The sequence below is a fragment of the Hyaena hyaena genome, unplaced genomic scaffold (genome assembly GCF_003009895.1).
Source record: "Hyaena hyaena isolate Hyena2069 unplaced genomic scaffold, ASM300989v1 scaffold_491, whole genome shotgun sequence".
NCBI classification, from domain to species: Eukaryota; Metazoa; Chordata; class Mammalia; order Carnivora; family Hyaenidae; genus Hyaena; species Hyaena hyaena.
Genome location: NW_024081114.1, coordinates 75,556 through 93,493, shown reverse-complemented (window position 1 = coordinate 93,493; position 17,938 = coordinate 75,556). Strand labels below are relative to the sequence as shown.

At 44.3% G+C, this 17,938-nt stretch overlaps 1 protein-coding gene across 2 annotated transcripts in view; it reads left to right on the top strand.

Annotated features, from left to right (window-relative positions):
• The window catches only part of ME3 (malic enzyme 3), a 197,096-nt gene that overhangs the window by 160,514 nt on the left and 18,644 nt on the right, over positions 1-17,938 (top strand). For both annotated transcript variants that reach the window (XM_039254349.1, XM_039254348.1), the window contains one exon: positions 13,027-13,136. In XM_039254349.1, coding sequence (XP_039110280.1) covers positions 13,027-13,136 — 110 coding nt within the window. The remainder of the gene's footprint in view (positions 1-13,026; positions 13,137-17,938) is intronic.

Here is a 17,938-nt window from a genome sequence, read left to right as displayed (position 1 = left end):
AGCCAGGTCTATGAGAGAGGGGCAGTAGAGACTCTGAAGAGGTTCGAACTGTGACTGTTGGGCAGACTGTATGGTACAGTACTGCAGTAGTCATCTGCAGAGAGAGACCAGAATGGGCCCAACTAATCAGAGAAGCTTCATAGAACATCAGCGGCTTTATGACAACTAAAATATACATCCTGTGGGCAAATCGGAGCTGGTGGAATTGCTGACAGCCCCAAGCCAGCCGGCAGGTTGATGACTGGGAAACGCGCACAGGCTTTCCTGACCAGAAGGTTGAGGAGTGATATGATGTGCCCTGGAAGAGAAACCTGGTACTGACTTCTGACCTTTGAGAGGTCAAGAGGTCAGCAGATCAGCACCATCTTATTTACACACTGGGATTTCTGGCGCCATTTGTGTGCTTGCCCAGGAACTCAGACAAACTAGGAAATTGAGAAGGAAATCCAAATTGTTCCTGAAGTGTTTTCTGTCTGGCCAGAGGTGTCCATCAGAGCAGCGAGTGAGGAATTGCCACATTATTCTGGTCCTTTTGCTTAGAAGTCACTGCTTCCTGTGACTGTCTTGTTTCTTGATGGGAGTTTTCCCCATTAGGCCAGAAAGGAGCCCGCCAGTCTGGCTGCCAGAGCCCAGCACACCAGGGGGATCTCCCAGTACCAGACCTAGGAAGGGAAGGGCCTCAGAGGTCCACCCACACGCCCTGGCTGGAATCCCTTCCACAGCTTCCGTGCCAGGTGGAGTTCCAGTGATCACAGAATCACTTCCAGTGCCCAGTAGCCTCTTTCTATCCAGTGCTTGAAATCTCTACCTTATATGGCACTGGAATTTGTATCCTGCTGACTCTACCATTGGCTCTACATTTTCCCCCAAGGCCACATAAACTAGGTCTACTTTATTCCTTGTTCACAGAACAGACCTTCATGTCTTTGAAGAAATTCATTATGCCTCATTACTCTTGGCTTTTTTTTCCAGGCTCAATATCCCCACTTTCTCCAATCCATGGTTTCCAGTTTCCTCGCCTACAGGATAGTTTCCCCATCATGCTTGTGAATCCCTTCACAACCCCTGCCCCAGCAGAATGAGTCATTCCCTCTGGCATATCTGTGGTGGAGCTGTGGTATGAGGGCTTCATGTCCACCCTTCCACTGGCTGTGAGGTTCTAGAGGGAGGAACCATGTCTTCTACATGCTCTAACTGGAGTCTGGCTCCTACCTCCCCCATCACTCTTTCTCTCACCTCTCCTCCAAACTATCTCCCTTACCTCATCAGGACAGCCCCATCTCAATAATGAATCCATCTTGGGGCTCCTGGGTGGCTCAGTTGGTTAAGTGTCTGACTCGATTTCAGCTCAGGTCATGATCTCATGGTTTGTGGGATCGAGCCCTGTGTCCAATTCTGTACTGACAGCACGGGAGCCTGCTTGGGATTCTCTCTCCCTCTGTCTCTGCACCTCCCCTCTCTCCCTCCCCCAAAATAAACAAACATTTAAAAAAATAAATCCGTCCTTTAGCCCCTCATCCCCCAAAGGCTGTCACCCTATCCCTACTTCACAGCCAACCTTCTTATACTTTGTAATCACAACATCTCCTCCCCTTCCATTTACCCTTTAGCCCCTGCAGTCTGGTCCCCCTCCACCACTCTCATAAACATAATCTGGAAAAGGTCATGAATGATCATCTAAACACCAACTCTCACAGACACTTCAAGATCCCCTTCTCACTTGACATCCCGGTGGCATCTGACACTCCAGACCACAGCCTGTCACATGGCTCCAGTGGCTGCAGCTCTGCTGTCTCCCCCAGCTACGTCCCTTTCTCCCCAAACACCCCCTAGGCTCCAGCTCTGTTTATTTTTCTGCAGCCCCAGGAAGGCCCCCTACTCTCATTCCACATGCATGTGCCTGAGACACCTTTCTTCCTCCCCTACCCCCACCACACAGTCTGCCTGTGGACCTCTGCTCCTGCTTTGGGCCACACCTGTGATGGCCTCGCTGCCTTTCCCTCCAGCAGAGCTGCCTGCTTCCTTGGAGGCCTTCCACATACCTAGCTCATACCTTACTATTACCCTCACCACAGTATGCGGCAACTGCTTAATTTTCTTGCATCCCCATCAGACTGTGTGATCCTTGCATTTGTCTTTGTAATGTATTGGATAAGGTGGTCCCTTGTTCACAGTGGGCACTTAGACGTGTTTGCTGAAGCGAATTCTTATGCCATACCTAGGATAGTTCTTGGCACAAAGAGAATAAATACCTGCTGGATACATCTCTTTAATAATTGAAGCTGAAATGTCAATAAATAGTTGCGATGTGATGTGGTATATAGACTGTGAGAAAGATCTACCCGGAATGTCATGGCAGCCAGAGAGGAAGATAATTGGCACTACCCTGAGGATAGGGAAAGCAACACGACATGAAAGGCTCCCCAGAAGAGGTGACATTTATGCTGGACCTTCTAGGCACTTGAACAAAAACACAGAGCTGTGCAAGGCCCCCAGTCAGTGAGAGACAGCAGGATGTGTGTAGGGTATGGTAAGACATGGGCCTTAAGGTTGGGGCCAAAGTGAATACCAGCCAAGGAGTTTGAACATAATCCCAAGGGTGGCTGGAGCCCCATATGGATTTTCAAAAAGTAGGTGTTCTGCATAGATTTAGTGTTCTGCTTAGAAAGATAAGGAGGATGGATCAGGGGAAGGGAAATAAACTTGGAGGGGGTGAGATTAGTTATTATAGGATCCAGGTCAGAAGAGTCTATTGTAGTAATCCCAGGGAGAGATGACCTTGCCTTGAATCCACCCAGCCCTACCTGGTACAGAATTCTTCTGCGGAGAGTTGTGTCTGTCAGTACGTTCTCTGCTATACATAGGTGGGGAGGGTGGGACATAGGGTAAGGTCTCTAGTCAAATAAGTGTTAAAAAATGCCAGGTTAAACAGGTGTGTTAATGCAGGATTTTTCAGAGCCTTCAGTATTCACTGCATACATTAGATGTCACATTCAGAGTTTCTCAAACATATTGAGCCACAGAAACTTTCTGAGAACCTCTCAAGAGACTAGAGTTTAATGGAATATATAAAAAATTTTTAAAAGACCAAGATCTTTCATAATTCTGTCAGCTGAAGTTCCTGGAAGGAAGAAATAAATCAGAGAAATAGGTTTCCACTAGGTGACAACTGATGTGCTCACTGAGCACTCTGCTGTGAGAATCTTATACACATGAGTTTGTTGGGTGAGCAGAGGGCTCCCATGGAAACATGACTGTTGCTTTTAGTCATTTGGTTTGGAGACAGGCTGAGCAAATTCACCTGCTCCTCCCAGGTCCCTTGTGTTTATTCAGGCCTGAAAGAGGTTAGACCCAGGTGTTTGAAAGAATGGCAAGTCCTGACCTCTGGAACAGAGAAACCAGGTCTACAGCACCAAAAATGCTCTCCTCTCACCAAGTCCCTCACGCAACATTCAGTCAGCTTGCTGGGGGGATGGGCAAAGTATCCACCTCAGATTCTCCTATCATGGGGTGGCTGCATCCCAGATGGCAAGTACCCAGTTCTGTCAGTCCTGGCGTGGGTCTCGTCCAGTGTCATACAAAGTTCACTAGGGTTCCCAGATACAGGTCGCCATTTGCAGGCTTCCTCTTGCCTGAGCACTGGGGGGGGGGGGGGGGGGGGGGGGGGGGACGGAGAGTGGAATTGAACAGCCATCCATCAGCCTTGTGTCTTTAAGTGAACCCTGGCATTGGAACGCTTTCCCTAGCAGCCTCAAGGCCATTTCCCTGCTGAGTCTCCAGGGTAGAAAAGTCTGGGCAGCTCCATGTGTGGCTTGGGGAGGTGCCTCTTTCTCCATTGCCGGAATTCTCCCCTGGAGAAGCATCAGATATTCCTCAGCCCCTGCCAGGGTTTCAGAGTGAAGAGTTCAAAAGTTCAGAAGAGGACAGATCAACAGAAGCCTCCCCAGTGAGGGGCAGCTTCCAGCAGGAAGAAAGGTCACCAAGAGGCTGGCAGCACTAAAATCAGGAAACTGCCCAGAACCTGAGTAGTGTGCATGAACAGGTGCCCTTCTGAGGGGTTCCTCTGCTCCAGCTGCACTACCTGGAGGGTACCTGCCTCAGCCCTGCTCATTTAGCTGGTCTGCTGTGTCTCGGCTCAAAACAGACTCTAAAAGACTCACTCAGGACACCTGGGTGTCTCAGTCAGTTAAGCATCCAGCTTTGGCTGAGGTCATGATCTCGTGGTTTGTGGGTTTGAGCCCCGTGTCGGGCTCTGTGCTGACAGCTAGCTCAGAGCCTAGAGCCTGTCTTTGGATTCTGTATCTCCCTCTCTCTCTGATCCTCCCCTGCTTACACTGTCTCTCTCTCAGAAATAAATAAAAAACATTAAAAAAATTTTTTTAAGAAAAAAACTCTTCAGCTTTTCCTGCCACATGTTGCTCTTCCTGAGAATGGTCACACCTCCCTACTTTGGACTTCTGGAAAAATCTGAGTGAAGCTTCCAGCGTTTCTACTCCAACTGTACAGTATGTAGTTCATGCTACAGCTCCACCACTCTCAGAGCAGGAAACTGAGACCCAGAGAGAAGGACACACCCAAGACACAAAGCTTCTGTCAGAGAAAGAGAGAACGTGGTTTGCCTGTTATCCAGTTTAGTGTTTTCTTCTCACCACATGTCCCTGTCTTTCTAGATACAGAAAGAAATCCAACTTTATTATCTATTGTATCTTTTACAAAATCATATTGCTGTTAAGGTTAAGTTAAAGCAATCATATTGCTACGAAGTTCTAGAGTCAGATAGCCCTGGATTCAGATTCCAGGTCCACCACTTTCCAACTGCCATAGAGTAAGTAGCCCCTGGGCAAATAACTTCACACCGGTAGCTCAAGATTCTTTCTCTGAAACAGCACCTACTTCATTAAATCATTTGAAAATTAATTGAGATAATGTATGGTAAAAAGTTCAGCATGATGCCCAATGGGGAATAAGCACTCAATAAAGTTTAGCTCTTTTTGTTACTGTTGTTAGTAGTGGCATATTATAATGAATATGTAAAGTAATTACAGTTGACATTTAAATTGGTGTTTTGGTAAAGTCCATTACCTGTATTTGAATGTATGTGGATGAATTAAGAACAATTTTTTTTTCACTTTAGACCATTTAAATTTTCACTTTGAAACTTTGTGTTTGTTCTTAGGGGCTTTTAATTAGCTTAACAAGTTAGCAGGCAAACTAACTAAACCTCTACCAACTCTTTCATATACCCACCCCTTCCTAAAACATTTTTTTAACAACTCACATATCACCTTATCATTGGTGCTTAGTGATGCTTTTGGATGGATGAATGGACAGATGAGTGGATGGATGATGTTGAGAACCATTGAAGTAGCCACCTTTGGTTCACACCAGCCAGTGGTTGAGTTTTATGAAAAGCCATGAAGTACTCAGGGACTAGAGAAAATGATTAAGGGCCCAAAGGTCTCAATAGAGACAAAGAACAGGTGCAAAGTGCAGTAGGAATGAGGAAGGCAAAGGACAGGCTGTTAGAGACTGATATAGACAGTATGACATTCTGGAGTAGGAGTGATTCCTGGTGAGGAAAGGTCCAAGGAGTAGCCATGGAGATGGGTATCAGAGGTGGATAGGGATTCTAGAGGTCCTTAAATCCAAGGAGGTCTGGGAAATAAGCCTAGGTTATTGGATGGACAATTCACATAGCACACTGCACATTTTATGCAATTCCAAGTTAGGATTAAAGCAACCTGAATTAATGAAATTTTACTCTATTTTCATCAAATTGCTCTCTGGGGATGTTCTCTTAGGTAAAACTGAATGTAGGAGAGGGCCAAGATGGTGCAGTAAGAGGATCCTAAGCTCACCTCTTCCCATGGATAGAACTAGAAAACACTTACATCAATGCAAATAACCCAGAAAAGGACCTGAAGACTAGCAGAACAAACTGCACAACTAAAGGTAGAGAAGATGCTGCATCAAAGACAGTAGAAAGGGTGGAGACCCACTGGAGATCTAAATGGACCAGGGCCACCCGTGGGTGGAAGGAGTTGTGAAGGAGAGAAACAAACAGACTGCCACACCAAGGGGCTTGTACAGGGATGGCAAATCCCCAAAACATTTGGCTTTGAAAGTGAGAGGGGCCAAATTTCATGAGTTCTTAGAGACTGCAAGACTTAAAGCTTGGAGTTTTAAAAATCAGAAGGCTCGGTCTAGGAAAGAGCCCGGAGGGAGATAGGAAGCTGAGTACTGCACTTAAAGAGACAGCATGACAAACAGCCCTCGTAGAAGCAGCAGTCTTAAAAATGCCTGGGGCAGACATGAGGGAGAGTTATTTACACATCTCGGGGCAGGGCTCCCAGAGGGACTTTCCCAGCTACAAAGAAATTAGCCTGCACCATCTACCTCTCCCCCACCCCCTAGCATAAATATATAACCACCTATGGGAATCAGCACAGTGGCAACATTCACTACCTAATTTGTGTATGCCAAGACCCACTCCCCTTCACTTTGGCAGATCCACCCTTCCCAGTCACCCCTGACTCAGTCCAGGCACTGCAATCACCCTCCCACAGGAGACCTGCACAAATCTTGCCAACACCATTTCTCCCAACTTGGGCATTTGCAGGGCCTCTGTCCCTGTGGTGATGGCTCAAGGCTCTGTGGAAGCCCAAGGCTCAAATTGTTAAAAGTGCACAACCCATCCTGTAGTCCTGGCCCCAGCAGTGGCCCCATCTTATTAAAACTACATGCCCTACCTGGGCCAGGGGCCAAATCCTGCACACAATAGTCAGGGAGAGCCTATGCAGATGACCGGACTGTTGGAAAAAGGCAGCCTGAACACAACAGAAAGGCACACACAGTACACACAGGAGACAACCCTGAAGCACCAGGTTCTGGTGAACAGGGGACACTTCACTGCAGGACACTGAAGGACCTCTTCTTCATGAGATTTAGCTGACTTTTCCTAACACATAGGAGTTGGACAGAATGATGAAACAAAGGAATATGGTCCAAATGAAAAGAACAGGACAAAACCATAGCAAGAGACCCAAACAAAATAAATAACATGCCTGATAGAGGATATAAATCTGTGGTTATAAAGATACTCACTGGACTTGAGAAGAGGGGAGGACCTCACGAAACCCTTAACAAAGAAAACGTAAAGAAGAACCAGAGGTGAAGAGCACAATAAATGAAATTGAAAATGCAGTAGATGGAACAAATGGCAGGAAGCAGAGGAACATATCAGTAGCCTGGAGGGCAGAGTAATGGAAAGTAATCAAAATGAGGAGAGAAAAAATTATGCAAAATGAGAATAGACTTAGGAAACTCAGCAACTTCTTCAAGCATAATAACATTCCCATTATAAGGATTCCAGAAGAATAAAAGAGAGAAAGTGGGGGGGGAGGTGCGAGCCTGGCTGGCTCAGTTGGAAGAGCATGCTACTCTTGACTTCAGGGTTGAGAGTTCAATCCCTCATATTGGGTTTAGAGATGACTTAAAAAAATAGTAAATTTGAAAAGGAGACAGAAAATTTATTTGAGGAAATAATAGCTGAAAGCTTTCCTATATGGGGAAGGAAATCGATATCCAGATCCAGGAAGCACAGAAATTCCCCCAGCAAAATCAACCCAAGTCTACACCAAGACACATAGTAATTAAAATGGCAAAAAGTAACAATAACAAAAAAATTTTTAAGCAGCAAGAGAAAAGAAGACAGTTACATACAATGGAAACCCCATAAGGCTATCAGGAGATTTTTAAGCAGAAATTTTCCAAGCCAGAAGGGAGTGGCATGGTATATTGGAAGTGTGGAAAGGGAAAAATCTACAGGCAAGAATATTCTATCCAGCAAGCTTATCATTCAGAATAGGAGAGATAAAGACTTTCCAAGACAAACAAAAACTAGAGGAGTTCATGACCACTAAACCAGACCTCCAAAAAATGTTCAAGGGGACTCTTTGCATGGAAAGGAAAGACAGTAAGTAAGAGTGGGAAAAAAGGTAGGAAGCACAAAAGCAATAAAAATATCTGTAAAAATCAGTCGAGTGATTCACAAAAATAAAAGGGTATGGTACCGTATATCAGAAATGTGGGAGAAGAGTAAAGAATGGGCTCAAACTTAAGCAACTATCAACTTAATGGACTACACTATACAGAAGATGTTATATACAAAACCTAATGGTAACAATGAATTAAAAGTCAGTAATAGATATGAAAAGAGGTAAAAGACCTGTACTCTGAAAACTATAAAACACTGATGGAAGAAATTGAAGACAACACGAAGAAATGGAAAGACACTCCCTGCTCATGGACTGGAAGAACACATATTATTAAAATGTCTATACTACCCAAAGCAATCAATCTGCAGATTTAATGGAATCCCTAACAAAATACCAACAGCATTTTTCAATGAGTTAGAAAAAAAATCCTAAAATTTGTATGGAACCACAAAAGACCATAAATAGCCAAAGATATCTTGAAAAAGAAAAACAAAACTGGAGGTATCACCATTCTAGACTAAGTTACATCACAAAACTGTAGTAATCAAAACAGTATGGTACTGGCAAAACATAGGCACAAAGATCAGTAGAACAGAATAGAAAGACCAGAAATAAACCCAGAGTTATATGTTCAATTAATCTTCCATAAAGAAAGCAAGAATAAGCAATGGGAAAAAGACAGTCTCTTTAGCAAATGGTGTTGGGAAAACTGGAAGGCAACAGGTGAAAGAATGAAACTGGACCACCTTCTTACACACAAAATTAAAATGCATTAGGGACCTAAATGTGAGACCTGAAACCATAAAAATCCTAGAAGACAATACAGGCAGTAATTTCTTTGACATAAGCTGAAACAACCTCTTTCTAGATATGTCTCTTAAGGCAAGGGAAACAAAAGCAAAAATAAACTGTTGGGACTGTATCAAAATAAAAAGCTTCACAGAGGAGGGCACTTGTTAGGATGAGCACTGGGTGTTATATGGAATCCAACTTGACAATAAACTATGAATGGAAAAAAAGAGTAAAACAAAACAAAAAACAAAAGAGAAACTTTGATGACTCAAAAAATATACACAAATAAAAACAAAAATCAAAATAAAAAGCTTCTGCATAGCAAAAGAAATAACCAACAAAAGTAAAAGACAACCTAATGAATAGGAGAAGATATTTGTAAATGACATGTCTGATAAAGGGTTAGTATGCAAAATATATATAAAACTTAACACCCAAAAAAACATACAATCCAATTAAAAAATGGCCAAAAGGCATGAACAGACATTTCTCCAAAGAAGACATATTTATGGCCAACAGATAATGAAAAAATGCTCAACATTACTGATCATCAGGGAAATGCAAACCGAAATCACAGTGAGGCATCATGTCACATCTATCAGAATCATTAAGATAAAAAATGCAAGAAACAGCAAGTATTGATGAGGATCTGGAGAAAAAGGAATCTGTGTAATACTGTCGGTAGGAATGCAAACCGGTGCAACCACTGTGGAAGACAGTATGGAGGTTCCTCAAATAACTAAAAATAGAACTATCCTGTGATCTTATAATCCGGCTACTGTGTATTTACACAAAGAATACAAAAAGACACTAATTCAAAGGGATATATGCACCCCTATATTTATTGCAGTGTTATTTACAATAGCCAAACAATGGAAGCAGCTCAAGTGTCCACTGATAGATGGATGAATAAAGATGTAGTATATATACACAATACAGTTTTACTCAGCCATAAAAAAGAAATCTTGCCATTTGCAACAACATGGATGGATCTAGAGAATATAACGCTAAGTGAAATAAGCCAGTCAGAGAAAGACAAATACGAAATGATTTCACTCATTTGGAATTTAAGAAATGAAGCAAACAAAGGGGGGAAAAGAGACAAACCAAGAAACAGACTTACCTGCAGGGAACAAACTGATGGTTATCAGAAGGAGGTGGGATGACCGGTAAAAGGGATCAAGAGTACACTTGTCATTATGAATACTGAACAATGTATAGATTTATTGAATCACTATATTGCACACCTACAACTCCTATAACACTGTTAACTACACTGGAATTAAAAAATAAGTAAAAACATAAAATAAAAATTTACTCATAAAAATCTGAATTTAATATGAAAGAATAGTAGTGCACTGAACAAAGGTATTTATAATTCTTGGCTTATTTTTTCCTCAGACTGGTGTTGCTTAAAGGTCAAGTGTGTGTGTGTGTGTGTGTGTGTGTGTGTGTGTTGTGTGTGTGACAGAAAGAGAAAGAACGTGCATCACATTGCTTTGTTATCTGACCTTTTCAACATTTTAGCTCCAAGCCAGTCATGGAGCAACACTGGGAGTGTTGTGAGGATTCTATACAGCAAAATGTCACCAGTAACCAAAGACACTCTGTTTCCTTCCAATCCAAATACTTGAAATTCACACCCTGGAAAAAAAATTCACAGTAAATTTTGGGTTGGCAAGAATAGCACTGTATTTGTGCATAGAATATTTTATTTTTCAGTTTTATTGACTGTAAAAGGAGAAGGGAGCTGGGTAGTGGGTTGGGAGATACGGAGAGCCTCCTTCCCCACCCCAAACAGCACCATCTCTGTGACTGAACAGAAATTGTGGCCAAGACAATGAGAAACAATGAAATCTGGCCATGTGTAGCAACATGGATGGACCTTGAGGGTGTTATGCTTAGCAAAGTAAGTCAGACAGAGAAGGACAAATATCACTTGTTTGCACATATAGGAGGATTAGGAGGAACTTAACTGAGGACCATGGGGGAGAAGAAGGGGGGAAATGGTAGGGGAAAAGGAGAGAGGCAAACCATGAGAGACTCTTGAATGCTGAGAAACAAACTGAGGACTGATGGATGTGGTGGGGGGAGGAGGGAGATGGGCATGGAGGAGGGCACTTGTGGGGATGAGCACTGGGTGTTATATGGAAACCAATTTGACAATAAACTATTTGTAAAAAAAATTTTTTTTAAATCTCAGAGAGTGTCAGTTGTGACAATGATATTAATAATAATAAAAAAAGAAATTGTGGCCAAGATAACGTGCGTGTTTAGCAATTTACAATTTTAAAATGACTCCAACTTTTCGTCTTCACAACACCCCACTGCAGTCGACCAGGCAGATATTACTGTGCCCATTGACAGATGGAAAACTGAGGCAGAATAAAGGAGTAAAGTGACAGTTGTTAGACCACTCAGAGCCAGGTGAGGCCCACAAGCCTGCTGACCCATGCCCTGTACTCTTAGTACTAGACTATGGCAAGTCACGGCCTCTCCATTTCTGCCCCTGTGACATGAACCCACCTCCAAGCCCCCCACCAACAGCTTTAACTCGCTAAGGTTCTGGAAAGACCATGACAGGAGCAAATATTTGCCTGCAGCTGGATTTCTGCCATATAGGGTAAGCCAGGCACACAATCATAAGGTTGAAATAGAAGTTTCTGGGCTATTTCAGGACCAATCATCCATCATACCCAACAGCCTCATTGGAAAGATGCCTCAGGTAGCACAGGAAGCCCACCGGGTATGCACCCCACCCACATTTTCTAGCAGGGTCATAAATCTTTCTTTCCACAGCTGGTCCCACACTGGTCCTAAGCCTGTAGTTCACACCAGGTTGGGAGTGGCAGACCCCTTGTCCCCATCTCATGCTTCAACACTCCTGGCTGGTCAGTCAGGTCACTTTTTCTCAATGAACATGAACTTAGATACTATTCAACACATGTGGACCCAGTGAGATGAAACACATTTTTTGTCTGTGTATTAGGTAATCTTTAATAATTTGTGTCATTCTTGTTTCCAAAAAAAGACACAATAGAACAAAACTATCAAAATGATGACCAAAAGCAAGAATGGAGTAAGGGGAAGGGTGTGTGCAGAAAGGCTGGCCTGAAGCTGCCCGCAGCCCAGGAGCAGAAAACTGAGCGGTCAGTTTTCTCACAATGTTAGCAGGAAAAATGGGTTATGAATACAGCCATTTTGTAGGAAATACAAACTTTTCTCTCACCTTGAAATCTACGAGTCAATTATAGCATAGTTTTAAATAAGGCACATCAGGCAGCTTAATGGGCATTATCTTCACCCACCAAGGTATTGTTTCTTAGAGTTCTCTAGACCGTCAGAATCCAATCTGGGATGCTTGCTAAAAATGCAGATTGCTGTACAGCACGGTGACCATAGTTCATAGTTCCTACTGAGTTGCATACTTGAGGTTGCCAAGAGACTTTTCTTAGCTGTCCTCATCACACACACACAATGTGGTGATGATGTGAGGCGATGCATGTGTTAATTAGCTTGATTGTGGTAATCATTTCACAATGTATACATATATCACAATATCCCATTGTACACCTTAAATACGTGTTTTTTGTCAATTATACCACAATAAAGCCGGAGGGGGGGAAATGTACATTCATGAGTCCTGCCCCAAACTCACTGAGTGAGAATCTCTGGCAGATGGGCCTGGGGATCTGTATTTTGAACAAGCTCACTAACTGATTTTTCTGTACCTGCAAGTTGGCGAACACTCTTCTCAGGTGAGTCTCTAGTGGAGGAACCCCAGGTGTCAGGACTCACCCAGAGAGTTGTATGAAGGCTACAGAGGCTCTCCAGGTCCCGGGGGTTGAGAAGTCGGGGTCTCTGCATGCAGTTGGGTGGGTAGTATGCTTTCTACTGGAATTTCAGATGGCCGTAGGCCCCATCTCAGTCTTTCCATCACCTCTCAAGGTCTGCCACCCATAACTCATGGTAGCCACCAGCCTACGTTAGAGACAACAGCATGGGTTCAGCTGACCCACCAAGCCTGGTTTTCCTACTCTCTTCCTTCCCCATCCTCATACATGATGGGGCAGGCAGAGCCCAGAAGTCCAGGAGCCAGCCAGGTGGCAAAAACCCACTAAATGAGCCATGCCCCCCACCCTAATCCCCTGTCCTGTGCCTCCCCGGGACAGGCTGGGATCTGCCAGAGACTGACCTTGGGGGGGCAATCATAATTCTTTTCTTTCCCTTCCAACAGATTTGGAATAAATTGCCTCATCCAGTTTGAAGATTTTGCCAATGCCAATGCCTTCCGCCTGCTCAACAAATACCGCAACAAGTATTGCATGTTCAATGATGACATCCAAGGTAAGTTTCCACCCCACCTGACAAAGCCACCAAAGACTAATGCCTCCTCACATGTTTCCCCTGGATTCCGTTAACTTTGGAGAACTCCCTTAACTTTGTTAAGCCTCAGTTTGCTCATCTCTAAAATGGAAATCATTACTGCTTCAAAAGAAAGTAATAATTATAGTGATTTAATAAAGAAACACTAAACAATGCTGTAATTTTCCAGCTGCTTAAACTTGGGCTAATCACATATCTGAGCAGTAGTTCTATCATCTAGTCAATGGGAATGAAATAACTGCTTTCGGAGATTATTATGAAAATTTAAAGAGCTAATATATGGAAAGTACTAGCACAGAGCATTCATAGGACCAAATCATCAATCACCATAAAAATGTCCTTCCCCAGCCACAGTAGCTTGCTCTTGGATTTTCCAAATACTAGGTGTAGCTCTGTCAGAATCAGGACAGTCCCTTCTCTTAACTTGATTAGAATGTGTGTTACTCAGAATGATAACTGTGAAAGACATTGATGTCAGGGCACCAGGGCACTCCAAAAGCCAGTGTGAAGCATCTTCTAGTTCAGGGTCAACTTGGCTACCTGTTCTATGGACCAGAAGTAGCTCAAGGTACTTGCTTATTACTGTGTAGAAACGAGTATGTGAAACTGGAGGGGAAGAGGGCGGGAGGTGGGGGGGCTCACACATCATCCCTCCTGATCCAGGCATTCTCAGAGCGCTGGGAGCTTCTCCTAATGTTTTATAAAGGTCAAGAGAAACCTTGATGACATGTAGGTTAGTATCTAACAGATGTAGTTTGGCAAGCAAAATCTTTTAAAACCAAAGATGCACATCAGGGCAAGAACAGGTTGGCAGGGGACAGGTGTTGGTCCTTGGGAGTAAAAGATTGGCCAACCTTTCATTTTGCAGATGAGACCCAAAAAGGTCACAACTTTTCATCAAATGAGTTACAGTTAAACCTAAGAGGGTTCAAACCCAGATAATAGCTAAGGTTTAGAGCTGAACATGTATTATATATCACTCTGTTCTAAGCACTTTACACGTCTAATTCTATGTGACTTTATCATCTCTGTCTTAAGAATGAAGAAACTGAGGCGCAGAGAGAGTAAGTAACTTAGGGAGAAAGTAAGTGTAGAGTTGAAATTTGGACCCTAAATTCTAAGTGCATAATCACTCACCATACTGTTCCCAAACCATACACTATTATAAAACCAATGTTCCTTCCTTTCCTGTGGCCCATATTAAGGGCCAAAGAAATGTGATGGATGGAGTGTCTTTTTGGATTAGTCATACATTTTCAAGAGGCAGGATAGCACAGTTTAGCATATTATTAGACAATTAATATCAAAATATATGAGTTCAGCACTTGAAGAGTGGGTAGCCAGAGCAGGGAGACCCAGTAAGGGAGAGCTGATATATGGCCACCCGCCCTGTCACTAGTCTATCCCCCTTGATGTATGAGTATTGGCTGTCAGCCCAGCATCACCCAGAGAAGTGGGGCACTCTGCATAAAGGGCAGCACAGTCCAGGAGCACCAGCTGGCTGTGGGAAGCATTCACTCCCTGCCCTCCTGTGGGTCACCTCACTGTTAGCCCCATGGATGGGGGTGTGGCCCCAGCCCTCGAGGAAACACCTGCCAGCTAGCCCCTGACCGGCTCCTCCATCATGGGACTCACTCATGAGTCAGCGACAGGACAGCCATCCCCCTGAACCCACTGGGCTGCCAAGACCAGAAGGTGGGAGTGAAAAACAAGTCCATGTGGGCAGCACATCTGGTGCAGACTCCAGATGTACACACACACAGTGTCATGTGTGTACATCCTCAAAAACATAGGCACAGGGACACATCCGGACCCTGCAGTCCACCTGCCTCCACTGCTGCCAGAAAGCTTCTCTAAGATGAAACTATGGCCATCAACCCCCTCTTTGTGAGCAAGTTCACACTGCTCCACTGCAAATATCAGGCTTCCAGAATCTGCCTATCTGTGCCCTACTCCACCACTACTAATCTCTCTGTCCTCTGACCCACTGTTATGTTTACTCCTCTGACCCCCTTCCCTGTTGGATCTCTCCACATGTGAAAGTTCTGCTCTTCAGTCACTCCTGTGTACCTTTCAAAACTCAGCTTAAAGGTCTCCTGTCCCAGGGAAAGAGTCACAGCAGCCTTTGCTTCCCCAGTCTGATTCGGGTATCCACCAGGTGCTCCCACAGTCACCCGTGACCCCCGTAAGTTCTCTCTTACCACACTGTATTCCAAATGTCCGCTTGGAGCTGTCTATCTCCCCAGGAGACAGTAAGCTCCCAGAGTCAGAAACTATGTCATTTACTCTCATTCCCCAGTTCCCAGCATAGTACCTGGCACATTCTAGATGTTTCATAAGTATTTGGAGAATGAATGAATGAAGTCTACACACACAAATTGACATTCTCATAAGCACACCTGCCAATTCCCATGGGCGTGTCTACCTCAGACACCTGCACCTGTTGCCTCTCTTGTCCAGATCATCATACATGTACTGACATAGAAGTGGCCCCCACATGTGCTCACACTCAGATGGATTTACATCATTACATGTGTACACCTTCGTGCATACACACATGTAGCATTTTTAATTAAATCAATTCCTTGTTAAATTCATTGGTTTTGATTTCCTGTTTATGGCCAGTTTCAGCAGAGTCTATTTCGCTCCTAGGCAAAGCCAGATGGAATGGTTTTCTGGGTCCCACGGCAGAGGATTTCTCGTTCTTTTATCAGAAATTAAAGACTAAAGTCCTGCATCTGAAATGTGTGACAAGAGCTAGCAAATAGTACCAGGATGTCAGGAGCCCTATAATATCAAGTCTTTGATCAGGACAGCCTGACCATTAGGAATGAGCATGTAAGTAACAACAGTAAAGAGGTGGGCGTGGAGGCGTACCACCCAGATCTTCCTTCTAGAAAAGACTTGATGCCCCAACTAGTGGCATGGCTGTCAGCAGCATCAGGCAAAGTCCCAGCTACAGACAGCTGCCTCGCCCGTGGTCCTGCCCTACCAGGGATGCCCTAACCCCCTGATGAGGGAATATAAAAGTCCAACCATTTTGGCCCAATGAGGAACAAGTCTGAGGGGACATTGAACTCCAGAGCTCCCCACAGGGTTGGCTGAGGCTTTAGGGACTGCATCACAGGCCAGCTTCTCTTCTACTCCATCTTGCTCCCCACCCCCTCTTCCTGCTCCCTTCCATAGGTGCTAATCCCAAGATCACATCTTGGTAACATCGTGAACACTGCACATGTCTCAGAATCTGCTTCCCAGGGAGCCCAAGCTGTGCCAGATAATAACATTTTGCATGCACACAGAACTTCAGGTATGAAAAGTGGTTTTTTTTATCCACACTGTCTCATAACTTCCTGGCAACAGCCCCTCCTGCTTCGCAGAGGACAGACATTGCTGTCCCCTGTCACTGGTAAGGAAACTAGAGTTCCAGGATTAACTTTTGCTCCAGGTCACATAGCCAGACAGGCACAAAGTGAGACTAGAACCTAGTTATTTCTGACTCAGAGGTCTCCACTCTCACTCCATGACATCAGGCTGCTTACTCCCTGGTGTGGGCGAGGTAGTGCAGCGAATCTTCTTGCTAAGGATTAAATTCCAGATCCCATGTAAGTGGGGATGTCGCTGGTCTCCAGCAGCCTGCTGCTCCTATCTTTACTATCCTCTCCTACAACTTCCCTGGTTTACAGAACAAAGAGGAGGCCCAGAGAGGGGAAGGGGCTTGCCCACCCCACCAGCTAGTTACTGATGAGTCCAGGACCAGAAGCCTATGATGTGTGTTCTCAGTGCTAAGTGGGCAATTAGGAGATTGGTTAGCAATTCCAGGGCTCAGGGGGCAACATGGAAGATTAAGCTCATGCTTAATCTTTACTTCCAAATATGAAGTTAAGAAAAATGAGGGGCGCCTAGGGGGCTCAGTCGGTTAAGCGTCCGACTTCAGCTCAGGTCATGATCTCACAGTTCGTGGGTTCGGGCCCCGTGTCAGGCTCTGTGCTGACAGCTCAGAGCCTGGAGCCTGCTTCAGATTCTGTGTCTCATTCTCTCTCTGATCCTCCCCTGCTCATGCTGTCTCTATCTCTCTCTCAGAAATAAATAAAACATTTAAAAACTAAAAAAAAAATAGACCTCATCAAGATTAAAAGCTTCTACACAGCAAAGGAAACAACCCACAAAACTAATAGGCAACCAACAGAATGGGAAAAGATAGCTGCAGATGACATATCAGATAAAGGGTTAATATCCAGAATCTATAAGGAACTCACCATACTCCACACCTGAAAAACAAACAACCCAGTGAAGAAATGGGCAAAAGATATGAACAGACACTTCTCCAAAGAGGACATCCAGATGGCCAACAGACACATGAAACGATGCTCAGCATCCCTCCTCATCAGGGAAATACAAATCAAAACCACACTGAGATACCACTTCACGCCAGTCAGAGTGGCTAAAATGAGCAAATCAGAGAACTCTAGATGCTGGCGAGGATGTGGAGAAACGGGCACCCTCCTGCACTGTTGGTGGGAATGTAAACTGGTACAGCCCCTCTGGAAAACAGCGTGGAGGTTCCTCAGGAAACTAACAATAGAACTCCCCTAGGACCCAGCAATAGCACTGCTAGGAATTTACCCAAGGGATACAGAAATGCTGAGGCATAGGAGCACATGGACCCCAATGTTCATAGCAGCACTCTCCACAATAGCCAAAATATGGAAAGAGCCTAAGTGTCCATCAACGGACGAATGGATCAAGAAGATGTGGTTTATCTA